This window comes from Liolophura sinensis, chromosome 1 (genome assembly GCF_032854445.1).
Source record: "Liolophura sinensis isolate JHLJ2023 chromosome 1, CUHK_Ljap_v2, whole genome shotgun sequence".
Classification (NCBI taxonomy): domain Eukaryota; kingdom Metazoa; phylum Mollusca; class Polyplacophora; order Chitonida; family Chitonidae; genus Liolophura; species Liolophura sinensis.
The window spans coordinates 81,090,860-81,104,515 of NC_088295.1; the positions used below are offsets into that span (position 1 = coordinate 81,090,860).

At 39.8% G+C, this 13,656-nt stretch overlaps 1 protein-coding gene across 1 annotated transcript; it reads right to left on the reverse strand.

Annotated features, from left to right (window-relative positions):
• Nucleotides 1-1,933: 1,933 nt before the first annotated feature.
• Nucleotides 1,934-12,815, reverse strand: LOC135481729 (uncharacterized). Its single transcript, XM_064761398.1, has 9 exons — nucleotides 12,633-12,815; nucleotides 11,003-11,194; nucleotides 9,307-9,440; nucleotides 8,555-8,675; nucleotides 7,825-7,944; nucleotides 6,887-7,114; nucleotides 6,149-6,319; nucleotides 5,712-5,784; nucleotides 1,934-3,308 (listed from the first exon to the last, which is right to left on the reverse strand). The coding sequence occupies exons 1-9, from the start codon at nucleotides 12,694-12,696 to the stop codon at nucleotides 2,042-2,044; spliced, it is 2,370 nt and encodes a 789-aa protein (XP_064617468.1). The 5' UTR covers nucleotides 12,697-12,815; the 3' UTR covers nucleotides 1,934-2,041.
• Between the last annotated feature and the right edge of the window lie 841 nt (nucleotides 12,816-13,656).

Consider the following 13,656-nt stretch of genomic DNA (forward strand, 5'->3'; position numbering starts at 1 on the left):
TAAATGAAACATTCTCAGGTATGGCGTTATATCAACAATAAAAAAGTAAATAAATAAATAAATAAATAAAAGATGCAATGGCTGATATAATACATGCCCTTTGTGAAGTTAGAAAATCTCTCTTTTCTTTTCCTTTATTGATAACATCCTTTTCTCTCTGTCTGGTAGTAGTTTAAGCTATATACATTTATAATGCAGCTTTGGTGGACAAAAATCATGATAAAATTTACAGTTGTTCTGCGACCCATACGGTACAGAAACAGATATTTGTAAATAATAAAAGAGAAGAAAGGAAAGAAACATAAAATAAGCCTATGTAATCATGCGAAGACGTTTCAATGGCTTTATGTACGAATTTGTAAAGCATGATACTAAAACTTAATGTAGGAGTCTGTAAATCATGATACAATGACTTTATGTAGGGGTCTGCACAGCATGATACAATGACTTATGTAGGAGTCTGTAAAGCATAATACAATGATTTTATGTAAGAGTCTGTAAATTTATTTATTTATTTGATTGGTGTTTTACACCGTACCCAAGAATATTTCATTTATACGACGGCGGCCAGCATTATGGTGGGAGGAAACCGGGCAGAACCCGGAAGAAACACACGACCATCCACTGACCTGCTGGCAGACCTTCCCACGTACGGCCGGAGAGGAAGCCTGCATGAGCTCTACTTGAACTCACAGCGACTGCTTTGGTGAGAATCTGCTGGGTCATTAAGCTGCGCTAGCGCGCTTATCAACTGAACCACGGAGGCCCCGGAGTCATACATGTAAAGCATGATACAATGACTTTATGTAGAAGTCTGTAAAGCGTGATACAATGACTTTATGTAGGAGTTGTAAAGTATGATACAATGATTTTATGTAGGCATCTGTAAACCGTGATACAATGACTTTATGTGGGCATCTGTAACGCATGATACAATAAATTTATGTAGGCGCCTGTAAAGGTTAAAAGCGACGCCAGTGTGCTTGCCTTACCTAAGTTTAGTACAGGCGAAATATCCACATTAATTGATTCTCGAAGCCGTGATCAGGGTACTAGAGAAGTTTAGTAAAGCCAGCCTGAAGTACCGGTATTAAAAACTTGAGATTGTCAAGGAAATTGCTGCTATTTATGCACATTCAGAATAAAACCCTAAGTCGGGTAATCTGTCAGGAGGCCCGAGTTCATCAGTTACGTGCGACCATTTGCCAACTACCACATAACCACACTATCGTAGCTGCTAGTTGTACTCTTTACTTGGTAGTGTTTTATATCATATTAGAAATTGACAGTTGATCAGGTGAAAACAAACGATGAAATGATGATAAGCCATTTTCAATATATTAGAAATATTGGCCATTTTTTGGAAGAGGTATCTATGCTAATCGCCTCGTTGGCTAATCGGCGGCGGACAGTTCATCGCGGGACAAGACGAAATAGGAAGCCACTGGTTAAAATTGGCAGCGGACATTTCATCGCGGGACAAGACGAAATATGAAGCCACTGGTCAGAATTGGCAGTGGACAGTTCATCACTGGACAAGACGAGATATGAAGCCACTGGTCAGAATTGGCGGCCAAGGGTTGATCGGGAGACAAGACGAAAGATGAAACCACTGGTCAAAATTGGCGGCGGACAGTTCATCGCGGAACAAGACGAAATATGAAGCCACTGGTCAAAATTGGCGACGGACAGTTCATTGCGGGACAAGACGAAATATGAAGCCACTGGTCAGAATTGGCGGCCAAGAGTTGATCGGGAGACAAGACGAAAGATGAAGCCACTGGTCAGAATTGGCGGCTGACAGTTCATCGCGAGACAAGACGAAATATGAAGCCACTGGTCAGAATTGGCAGCGGACAGTTCATCACTGGACAAGACAAAATATGAAGCCACTGGTCAGAATTGGCGGCCAAGAGTTGATCGGGAGACAAGACGAAATATGAAGCCACTAGTCAGAATTGGCAGTGGACAGTTCGCCGAAATATGAAGTAGCAGCCTCTTCGTGACCGCCACGTGAGTCTGGAAGACCCCTGCTAGTGGCCTAGTTGTCCACGTTCATTGCACTCATTGCCTTAGAAATGTCCAGTTTGTCTTGATTTTTGTCAGATTGGGTGCTCACTCGTGTAGATTGATCAAAATTGTCATCGGTTTGTTCATCGCTGGACAGGACGAAATATGAAGCCTCGTTGTTCACGTCCAAAGCACTCGTCGCCCTGGGAATATCCAGTTGGTCTTGAGTGTTCAGTGGATTAGATCGATCAAACTTGTCATCGGTTTGTTCATCGCTGGACAGGACGAAATATGAAGCCTCGTTGTTCACGTCTAAAGCACTCGTCGCATTGGGAATATCCAGTTGGTCTTGAGTGTTCAGTGGATTAGATCGATCAAACTTGTCATCGGTTTGTTCATCGCTGGACAAGACGAAATACAAGGCCTCTCCCTGACCGTCGGGTGAATCTGGAGGACCCATGCTGGTTGCCTTATTGTTCGCTTCCAAAGTACTCGTCGCCTTAGCAAGGTCCAGGTGGTCTTGATTTTTGTCGGATTGAGTGCTCAGTGGATTAGATTGATCAAAATTGTCAGTGGTGACTTCATCGCAGGACAAGACCAAATATAAATGAGGAGTCTCTTGCTGGCCGTCACATGAATCTGGATGATCCATGCTACTCGCCTCGTTGTCCACGTTCAAGGTACTCATCTCTTTTTGAATATCCACTTGGTTTTGATTCTTATCGGATTGAATGTTCAGTGGTGTATATTGTATACCGGCTTCTTCATCGTGGGACAAGACGAAGTATGAAGCAGGAGCCCCTTCCCGACAATCACGTGTATCTGAAGGATCCATTGTACAAGCCTCGTTGTCAATGCCCAATGTATTCGTCGCCTTCGGCATGACCACTTTGGTGTAATCATTAGGGAGCCCGGAGCCCAAGAGTGTGGATTTATTAGAATTGGCGGCGGGCTGTTCTTCGGGGATCACCACGAAACAGGCAGTCTCCTGACCATCTTTTGAAACTGGTGGACTTTGGGCGTTTGGATTGTCGGACAGGTTTGGTTTTGCATTTTTCGTTGTAGTTGTAATGGTGTTATCCTTCAAAGTACTGATATCATCAATGCTTTCGTACACTGGAGGTATTGTCGACGAACATGTGGTGCCATGAGGAAGTTTACCGTTTATCTTCCCGCGTGTTGATGACTCAGCAACATTTTGCTCATGAGATGAGACGGATTCAACCCCGCCATTGACAAGTTGATCATAACTACGCTGTTCAGGAGGCTCATCTGAACTGGATCTTTTCTTGTGAATCCTGTAAAAGACATTCAGTGGCGATGACAGGATTGGTTAATATAAGACTACATAAGACGATTTTAGCTTTAAAATGATGGTGGAGGAGGAAAACAGCCAACAGAACAGCGGACATAAACTACCTATCATGTGTGAGCGAGTGATATTATGTAGCAGGATTACTGACAAGGAAGACAAGGACAAAGGAGCTGCCATTTATCAGTGAAGAATTGCATTTGCAGCAGTTACAGTAAAATTGGTTTACTCTTTATGTTTTAAAAATAATCAAGGCTAGTTGAATACAAAACATCTGCATTTGTAAATGCAAATGGAAATACCCATCAACATCCTTAGATTTGAACAATATGTGTACCAGTATTTCAAGTCATATAATTGGACCGACAAGACAACCTTCTCATGCCCCCCCCCCCCCCCAAGTGACCTATTTCTATTTTCTAAACCCATGCAATCTGGAACCAGTGTACCCTAAAGTGTGTGCCAACATGTATATCACCAGGGATGAAATCCCTCTGTCTTTTTCGAAGGGACTTTGCACCAAGTGAATTCCTTTCAAGAGCAAAACCTTCCTTTCAGATATTTTAATCTAATACCATGTGAATAGCTTCATCATAATGAATACAAAAAGAATACCATGTAACATCATTTCAGTTTATAGGGACGTCACAAATAATATACCATGTAAAAAAAATTAATGTTGAAGAAGAAAATATCATATTAGTTACCAGGTAAAACTAGTATTGATGGAGGCTTATAGATAAATAATATACCATAAAAATACCAGAGACCTATAATTAATTGTCATTAACATAATCGCATTTTTTCGCAGCCTCTTTACAAACTAGAAAACTCTGATAGAGCGAACCACCACTCCTAGAAAATGTTTAAAATTTTACTCTGCAAATGGACAATACTCTGTATTTCTGTCATATCTGCATGTAGGGAATAATAAATAATGGGAATCCTGACCCATTGCTAACCACCGGCAAAAATTTAATAGATTTTTTCTGAGCCCAAGGCCAGCCAGTCAACAAAATTTCTTCCAAATCTCTGTATAACTTTTTTTAGTACAACTGCTAGCATGAAGACATCGACCAGTGGTGAAGAAACACTCCCTGGCTCCGGATTATGATCAACATGTATTGGATAGGTATTTGTACTAAGGTTAAACTGTGTACAAAGTTCAAAGTGCGTGCATAAATGAAATGATGAGAAATGGTGAAGAATCTACTTTTTCATTTTAAAAAATGTGCCAAAAAGTTGCTGACAGACATTTGACAATGGTAGAATTAACAAAAAGCGGATCCAGATCATGCTTCACCCTAAAATTTTAAGGATTTGTGCTTTGTCCAAGGCCAAGCTGAACTCCTAATTTCAACCAACACCGTCCGTGATTGTTTCTGAAAAGTTGTTGAAACCCGACGGATGGACAAACAGACAGATAGACGTTCAATTATGCAATGTAAATGCCTAGATTTGAGACATTTTCTAATTGTATATATCAGGCGAGCTGAGAGTTCGTGAAATTAAAACTGTTATTCATCAGCGTTGCCAGTGTCCACACTTTTTTTTACCACTTCTGGCAGCCTAATGTCTATAAAATTCATGAAAATAGTGAAAAAAAGAAAAAAATGGCAGCTAGATACAATGTCCATTGAGGCTTGTGTGAAGACCAGTGAAAAGAAAATAATTATTGCTCTCAGATAGCAGTTCTACATGGGCTACGTGCATACGCTCTGCATAAATCGTATGCTGAATTGTAAAAATAAGAATCAAAAAAAAGTACGAAAATGATGGAAAGGAATGTACTGGGTTTGAACCCTAGACTGCCAGCCATTATTTACAATGAGCCTAGTGCGGAAGACTAGCACAGAGATACAGCGGCTTTGATCTTCTGTCGGTAGCTTAGACCAAAAAAACTGGAACAATACATTGTTGTAAAGTCGATGTCCGTTCCTACGGTAATCTGCAGTGACAAATTTCATGCAGTCTTGCTTAAGAGTAATTTCTGGATGGCTTTTTGGCTACTATGGGAAAACCACAATTCGAACGGAAAAAATGCTTTGAATTTTATAATCCAGAGGTGAAGATATTCTCTTCGCCCGACAGATTTTGGAATCTGTCGGGAGATCCACCTAAAAACTGTAAATTTTACCGCGGCAGGTTTAGCCGCTTTGGAGAAGAAGATTTTTTAACCTTATCAATAAAATTCAAAATATCCTCTACATTAGAATAATAATAATAATAATCCAAACAATTTCCAAAGGTTTTCCCCTAGAATAGCGTGAACCCCTAATAAAACTTCCAAGTGAGTACTTAATTACGAGGAACTTTTTTAATTAAACTGGATTTTTATTTTATACACTTAATAATTTGTACAGAGAAGGTTAAGTACAAGAGAACCTACCACCAAGCCACCACAAGACCGATAGCCACGGCAGCTAAAATGCCGACAGCTACACCGACACCAACAGACACACCTAAACGAGAAAAAGAATGGTACTACAGTTGTAATATAAAAACGAAAAAGGACTCGAGAGAGCAAACTTCCTGCACAGTTAAATGTACAAAACTGAATGATGGATAACATGATAAGGTAAATACACTGTTACAAATCCTATCTGGCAATGATGAGGAATCGTTTAAAATATCCCGGGATCCTCATCCGGATAGAGGAGATCTCCAAAATGACAGACAGCATATTGGCGCCAGTAAACACGTGACGTAGTTAACGTACGGTATTCCAGGTCTATCAATCAACTCGTGTCCAGAAGTTTGAAACATATTTTCACAGCTGTGAGTACCTGTACAAAAATTGTCTGTGCCACGTATGTGAGCACTCACCAGAATACGTGTCTCCAACAGGCTGACCCTCACTCCTTAATAATGTACAGGACGCATGAAATGACAGGTGCCCGTCACATTCTACAGTGGCCAGTCCGGTCGCTCCCCACACTAGGCAAGACTTATCCGACCCAGGCTTAAAGTCAGGCCATGTCGATAATACTGGGCTACCTGAAATTATCTAGAGCTTACTTTTACTTGTGTTTGCAAAGAAATAACATTTTAGGGTTTCTTTTTAAAAATATTTAACTTTTGTGTAATGTTAGGAGACTCTTAGGAAGTTCCCACCAATTGATCAGTTGTAATATTGAAACATCTATTCGAACATTGTTATAAATGATTCATAGTTATCCAAGCTGCATCATGGATCTGTGTTGACCACGTATACAAATATCTAGTGGTATTTATACATGGCCATTAACATCATACTAAAAAAATGAAACTTCTCTAACGTGGTGCCGTCGACAGTTTCTGTTGCATTAAACATGCCGTTAGAAAGCTGTGATTGAGCACTTCGACCTGTAAGTTTTTCTCTCTTGCACAGTACAAGCAGAGACAATGACATGCAAAAGCTTGAGGGAATGGTCGAAATAGTCGCTCAGATTTCTTAAAGGAAAAACAATGAGTTGGTGGGCAGACGTTACTGTCACTAAATTTGTGTATTTATTTTTTCACTGGATTAGCCTTCATCGTCTTACTCAAGTGGAGAAAACCGGAGTGCCCGGGTCAGCCACGTACCGTCAATAAAGTACCATGCTTCAGGGCGTAATCCAATCCACATCGAAATACTTCCAAACTCTTTATTTAGCTCTGTTCTCATCATAGGAGATTCCCAGTCCAGCTTGACCAGACTACCTCCTTCCGTGCTACAATTCTGACGGCCAGAATCCCACGTTCCAGAGTTGTTCGTTGTAAGTAAGACAGATGGGCCATAATGTACGCCATCTTGTGTGGATGAGATATTGGCTGAAATAAGGTCGCGAGAAAAGTCGAATTCAGATGTATTTGAAAACTTTATTGTTTATAATATAATTTAACAGTGTGATTCGAAAAGCTCTACCAGGAATGGATCTTCCGTATGAGAAAGCGGTAGAAATCTTTCTATCAATGAAATGCGCAGCATAACGCACGGTGTAGTATAACCGAAATACCCAGACCAACGTCAGCCCAAAACAGAAAAAGTCAGGGAATTAGCCAAGAACAGACAATGCCTATATTGTGGAGGGAAATTTCATTCACTGGAGGACTGTTGGTACAGAAACGAAAGTTATGCTGCTTAAAAGGACATCTGAAACTAATTTAGACAACGAAACAAAATCCATCCCATAGAACGGAAATAAAATTTCACTATGACAAATATAACAAGCCTCCGTGAGTAAATCCACTCCACTATTAAACATCTTATCAAACGACGTACATACACAGGTGAGACAATTATGGCTTACGTGAATGTGATGTAGGATGGTTGGTGGTAAAAGTTAGATACAAATATGAGTACGCATGCGCACTTTGATTGCTCGTGGCTACAAAACACCGAAATTTCCAGATATAAATCAAGTGCAAACAAGGCAGTCAGATACAGAAACCATACAGAAGTCTTGTGCATCACAATGGCCTGCTAGCAAATACTCAGCATACTTTGTGTTTGAAGAAGTCCAGCATCCAAGTCTACTTACCAAACTGACATAATGATATACTCTGTTCGTCACATGTCCTGTCTGATCTTCGGACACGTTTACCCTTGTCCGGTGATGAAATTTGACCACATTTTTGCCGGCGGTTTTTGTCTGACACCACTGTAAATGATCAGGTATGATCAGATAATGCCTGATCAGTTGTGATCAGATTTGCAACTTTATCTCGTAAAATAACATTTTTTGTGTTTTGGAAAGGGAACCATACTCGACTGCCGCATCATATATTAAGAATTTTGGTTATATTTTATCACATTTGCCGCAAAATATAAATTGTGTTTTTGACTTAACACAACATACCATTTTAACTTTCCTAGAAACTCTTTCAGAACATTTGTATATGAAGAGTGATGATCCTGGCTTAGATGTTGTACGATTTTGTACATCATGGTCTGTGGATTGTGCAATTTTAACTACAGTGTAATGTGGCATACTAGAACCACTGCAATACAGTTATCAAAAAGTACCGTACAATCTTATTCAACATTTACATATGCAAAATATGGACATAAGTCTTACATATTCACCGGTTTAGTGGTGTACTCTGTGAGAGTATTGAGCAATCTTATACAAAACTCCGCTGTTATATGTATATAAATTATCTAGACGGTGCATTTCAAGAAGAAACGGTGCAGGTGTGTTTTGAGGTGGGCTGGGTCCCCACATCGTGGATAAGAGGCGTTTATCATGCAAACAAATGACAAACACTTACTGGTGAACACATGAATATTGGTCAGTGGGACCTTTTTCAGAGAAGCCTCCCAGAGATAAGGGTCAAGGCAACCAGCGTTACGGAGCTTAAATTCTGCGTTAAAGCAGCCACATAGGGAAGTCTGAAACCGTCAAAAGGTTTACGTGCATCAGATATATTTGCATACAGCGACAATACGTACACTTATGGAATATTGAAATATTTATACTTAAAGTTTACGGAAACTGCTAAATTTGTGTCCAACACATGTATGTAATCTCCCATTTCCCAGGAATTTCTTATTTCTTCTATCAAGCCGTGACATAAGTTATAAAGTTATATGACTTTTCTGCATAGGCACACGTCAAAACTGGTGTCGGTTCTTATCCGTTTATTTCTCTTCTCTAGTGTTTATGTAATTTTGTATACCGATGTATCGGTTATTCTTCGTGCTGTGGGAAAACTCACCATCACTTCGCAGGTGGATTGTGGATGTTTATCAGATGCACTTTGGCATAAATCTGGTTTATTAAGTATTACTATGGAGTAAGTTGAGATGTCTTCATTTATACATCACTCAGTAGTCAAGTGTCACACTAATTTGGTGTTTTGGTCATACAACATAATAAGGTACCTTTTCTTACGCAATGGCTTCTCGGGTCCAAACTGAATTAACAGTTTTTCTCTTACCACGCATGAATCATACATAAATAACTTTAAAACGTAGCGCAAGAATGAGCAACACACCAGAAAACTTTCGAAGGGCAAAATACCTTGACATAGGCAAAATGAAATCTGGAACAGGACTGTAGACATTCGCTTAGATCTTCACTCGGTCGGAATGTAACAAACATCTCCGTGTCGTCCACGCATCCTTGCCAGATGCCGTAATAATACGAAGAGTTGTCTGAAATTAGCAAATCATACGTCCAGCTATGGTGTAACCACATAAAACAGGACATTAGGACCAAGCTTTGGATATAAATAGCAAACTTATTTGTTTGATTGTTGTTAAACACTGCGCTCAAAAACTGTTCACTCATATGACTGCTGTTGGGTGGTGGAAGCCGGACCCTCGAGTACCTAGCTACCTGAGAAAGTTCCTACCTGAGAAAGCTACTGGGTGGTGGAAGCCGGACCCTCGGTTACCTGGCTACCTGAAAAAGTTCCTGACTTAAAGCCTCAACTGAAACAGCCAGCGCTGGATTCGAGCATGCGACCCCAATAGTCAAGGCCTGCTAACTGCAACTCACCCAAGGAAACTTCTAAATGGAAAGTGCGTTCATATCTATTTTGTGGAAATGAAGCGAATCGAACAAGGATTGTGCTGCAGGTAAACGCCCAATGTCAACCTGACGTCAGTGGACGTCTGTAATTATATGAGCTCAAGGGAAATAAAAACACCGACTTGGATTAAAAGTTTGTACTGGTCAATAGTATAGTCGGAAATCTAAAGACATTCCTCGAGCATGCATGAATCACGATAAAACGTTGTTACATTGACGGGGATTAAAACGACTTCAACATTATTTTGTACAAACGCCACAGGGCCCATTCCCAAAGCCAATGTATTCATACAGTACTGTATAACTTGACACTAGACTTGACGACCCACCCACTCATAGCATTCTCAAACTGGGTCAAATGGGTGAGTAGGTGTCACATCAAGACAGTAAAAACTAAGGGTTGCATGGTCATTAATATACAAATTTGACGTCTGTAGAACAAAACGAAATTGCTTCAAATCGTCTCTTTAGTTATCTAAAAGTTCAGTATAGAAAAACCCGAAGGGATGTGACCGAAATGCAATACTGACAAAGACCTGACTCTGTACAGCTCAATAAATGCACCATCATATATGTGTACTTCCTCCTTCCGCTCGGCTTCAAAATTAGGGTCATGCATTTGTTTTGTGTTAATTGATTTATTTTTTAGTTAAGTGTACGCCGCATTGACGAAAACTCCACTCAGCAGAAATGAATGTTATGGGTGTAGGAAACTATTATCCCTTACCACCAGTATTGTCTGACGAACTAATCACAGCTAGATTTCATTAACGGTATATGCTACTTAATTCATACCAGGTCCAATGTACATCGAAGCCTATTTCTTTAACATTATAGTTACCGTTATACAGACATAGTTTTATATGTGTTCAGCAATAACAACCTGACAGTAATCAATACAAGTAAATTAGAGGTGTCGCTCTTGTTACCAGCACCAATGCGATCGCTGTGAGTTCAAGTCCAGCTCATGCTGGCTTCCTCTCCGGTCGTACGTGGGAAGGTCTGACAGCAACCTGTGGATGATCGTGTGTTTCGCCCGGGCTCTGCCAGGTTTCCTTCTAGTACAATGCAGGCCGCCGTCGTATAAGGGAAATATTCTTCAGTATGGCGTAAAACACCAATCATATATATATAAGTAAATCTTGTCACCAGGACTAGATGTAGACCCTTTAGTTGCAGATACCTCTAATCCACACTCTGGTTTCCCTGCCCCCGGCCCACACCGAGGCCTTCAGCTGGTTCTGCATATCGCCCGTGTTCTGACCGGGCACGGTCAGATCTCCACCAAGATATATACAGTGATCCCGAGCACGATCCCAGCTGGTAAAAACGTCTCTTGTAATACATAGGCTCTCCTTAACTTCCTCACATGCGTCTGTGCAGGAAACAAAACAAGAGCTTTGTTCATGGAGAGTTTTTCTTTTGTGTGTTCTTAAATATACGGAAAATAAAACTATTTAAAAACAAAAATAACTTAGAAATTCTGACAATACATATGTATTATATTAATGATTAAGGTTTCAAAACTTTCTGTTAATTTATATCTACAAATTTTCTTCAATATTTGATGTAAATTCTTCTTGTATATTGCGTCGCAAAATGTTGGTAATAAACTCCATTTAAGGCTTGAATTGAAGGATTAAGGACCACCCCTGGGAGTCAGACTGAGGGGTAACCAAGCCCAAGCTGAACAACTGTGACAAACCACTGGCGGCCCGGTCGTATATCCAAGACAATACTTTGCTCAAACTTATCTCGAACTTGTATCTGAGTTAACCTGGGTAATCGAGGCTCATTCAATCAGTGAATGAGGAAGTATCTTTAACAACCAGTTCGGTATGGTATAAAAGACCTATCCCTCTGGCTGAAGTAACTTAATTTCATTACTGATATATATATATATATATATATATATATATATATATATATATATATATATATATATATATATATATATATATATATATATATATATATATATATATATATATATATATATATATAAAAGAACTTCATTTCATTACTGACTGGAAACCCTGTGTTGTACGTGTGCATCGATGAAGTGTTCCACTTAAAGCTTACAATGCAAACTTTATTATCTTATGATGTTGTATAATAGAGGCACCGCAGTGAACAAAATTTCTGAAAATTGATAGTGCCACCACGTTATCATTTTTAACTAGTCAGACTCCAATCATATTAAAACCTGAGCTGTTTCAGCTGACGTCACGTGAATTCGTTTATACACATATGTGCGCACCACGGTACGAGAGTTACGAAATCGTGTTTCCGGTTTCTCTAAAAGGGTGGATCCCATGATCTCGTACGAATTCCACATTAATAGTTGATTTATAGATACCAAGTACTTGAGAAAAATGGCAAAGGCTATATTGTTTACTGTCTTTTCTTTTAGGCCGTACAATATAAGGTGTCAACATTTGTGGATGTTTGTTTTCAATTACACGTAGTTCAATAGCAATCAGATGGTATTTATGCCCGAGTGTGCACTTAAATATAGTATATTTCTCTAGTCCTCTGACAGCATCTGGCAGAATATGACCATGAGCTTTCGCCCATTTCTTCCATCTACAATCCTGGTCCCATACACTGGAATGGAATATTAAAGCACCGGTGAAGTAAATTAATATATCTGATTTTTTTTATCGTGGGGTGTTTATGCATAGGATACAAAACTTTATGAACACAGATCTGTATTAAACGTTACACTGAAATGAACATGTCTTTTCTTTTGCATGTCCATAATTCTATTTATTTATGACAGTGGTCTTGCGTCTAAATACGCTTACACTCACCCTGAGCTTTGCTTCTGGATCTAGAGAGTCCCAGAAGAATCAGTAACACATGGAGATGTCTCATGGCTAGGACACACACACACGTAATAACAGAAGGTGTCTCTTCCTAAAGGAACTCACACAAGTAACTGCAGAAGGTGTCTCTTCGTTAGGGAACTCACACAGGTAACAACAGAAAGTGTCTCTTCGTTATGGAACTCACAAAAGTAACAGCAGAAGGTGTCTCTTCGTTAGGGAACTCACACAAGTAACAACAGAGGGTGTCTCTTCGTTAGGGAACTCACACAAGTAACAACAGAAAGTGTCTCTTCGTTATGGAACTCACAAAAGTAACAGCAGAAGGTGTCTCGTCGTTACGGACCTCACACAAGAAACAACAGAAGGTGTCTCTTCGTTATGGAACTCACAAAAGTAACAGCAGAAGGTGTCTCTTCGTTACGGACCTCACACAAGAAACAACAGAAGGTGTCTCTTCGTTATGGAACTCACAAAAGTAACAGCAGAAGGTGTGTCTTCGTTATGGAACTGGCACAGGTAACAACGGAAGGTGCCTCTTTCCTAGCGAACTCACAATAATTAAGCTAACATGGGAAGGAAACTCACACAGCACGACAGAAACGCCCAACTACAGCAAGCCTGTCTCCAGACAGTACAGCTCACATGATGAGGTAAAGCAGATCTAATAACAAGCACCGGGAAGTATCTTATGTTAACAAAGCTGTGTGACATTTGAGTGTACCTTATTACTATTGGCACCACTTTACCTGTAATGTAATCATTGCCTGGCTGACTTACACACGAATAAGAAAATAATGTTCATACGTCAGAGTCCTCTCTCTTTTGAAATGTAACCAACCATAAATCTTTTCAACTCTACCACTGAGATTCAGTAATACCTTGCTTCTTTGTTACAAAATCGTCTTATATTTCAGGAATGGTACATTGTGACCCAGACGATAGTTCGTATATTTTCCGGATCTCGAGTTTTAGTCGCCTTCACCATAAGAGATCATGTTTTAGCCCG

Coding starts and splice junctions, on each gene's coding strand:
- LOC135481729 (XM_064761398.1), bottom strand. CDS start 12,696: ATGAGACATCTCCATGTGTTACTGATTCTTCTGGGACTCTCTAGATCC. Junction 5,785..6,148: donor TGTTGGAGACACGTATTCTG/GTGAGTGCTCAC, acceptor TTTCTCGTTTAG/GTGTGTCTGTTGGTGTCGGT. Junction 3,309..5,711: donor GGTCTTGTGGTGGCTTGGTG/GTAGGTTCTCTT, acceptor TGTCTTTTACAG/GATTCACAAGAAAAGATCCA.